The sequence below is a fragment of the Sesamum indicum genome, linkage group LG5 (assembly GCF_000512975.1).
Source record: "Sesamum indicum cultivar Zhongzhi No. 13 linkage group LG5, S_indicum_v1.0, whole genome shotgun sequence".
In the NCBI taxonomy this organism is placed as follows: Eukaryota; Viridiplantae; Streptophyta; class Magnoliopsida; order Lamiales; family Pedaliaceae; genus Sesamum; species Sesamum indicum.
The window spans coordinates 12,288,304-12,289,092 of NC_026149.1; the positions used below are offsets into that span (position 1 = coordinate 12,288,304).

The 789-nt window shown below is 39.8% G+C and overlaps 1 protein-coding gene across 1 annotated transcript in view; it reads left to right on the plus strand.

Annotated features, from left to right (window-relative positions):
- LOC105162443 (protein HASTY 1) overlaps nt 1–789 on the plus strand; it is a gene marked incomplete in the record, with an annotated part of 19,996 nt that overhangs the window by 4,409 nt on the left and 14,798 nt on the right. Inside the window, 2 exon segments of the mRNA XM_011080452.2 lie at nt 525–668; nt 756–789. Coding sequence (XP_011078754.1) covers nt 525–668; nt 756–789 — 178 coding nt within the window.

Below are 789 nucleotides of genomic sequence, written 5' to 3' on the forward strand. Positions count from 1 at the left end.
TGAGAATAGCTTGCGCCCAATCTTTTGCTGCACATGAATAGGTGATTTGCCTGCAAATTGCAATGATGGGTTACAAGTTAATGAAAGATGAATTGTGAGTGCAAGGACCCCAAGTCAGTTTATTACTGTCAAAAGTAGTTGGTCAATAAGGAACACAGGTGCTGACAAAGCCAACCACATAGTTCTTTCATAACTGATGTGGAACAAGGAGTATTCTCATACTTCAATTGCAGCACATCCTATATAAAAGGGAATTTGTGGTCCATGCTTCTTTCCGAGGGCTAGTCTCACTTAATAAGTAGCAGTATGGGGCAGCTTAGGTACCATATGTAAGATCTTGGCAACACAAAGTATCTTCTCGTGTTATAATTGCTGTATGTTGATACTTCTCTTTTTGTCTGTTTATCTCTTGTGTTTATGGCACATTTTATGTTTGCCAAGGTAAAATACATGCAATCAATATGTAGCTATAGTTTGAATGATCTATAGGGATAATAACATTTCCTCAAGCGTGTCCTTTTCAGCATCTGGTGCGGTTGCGGTGGGACCAGTTAAGTCCTGTGGAGCGAAGGAAATTCGCGAATTTAGCAGTTGATTTGATGTCTGAAATTGCAAACCCTTCTGAAGAATGGGCTTTGAAAAGTCAGACAGCTGCTCTTGTTGCTGAGGTTCTTCATCATTTTGTCCCCAAACTTTTCTGAAGCACATGCCTCCTTTTTCAATGGTTGGTATCAATTTGACTTTTCTTTTTGCAGATAGTTAGGAAAGAAGGCCCAAATCTATGGCAGG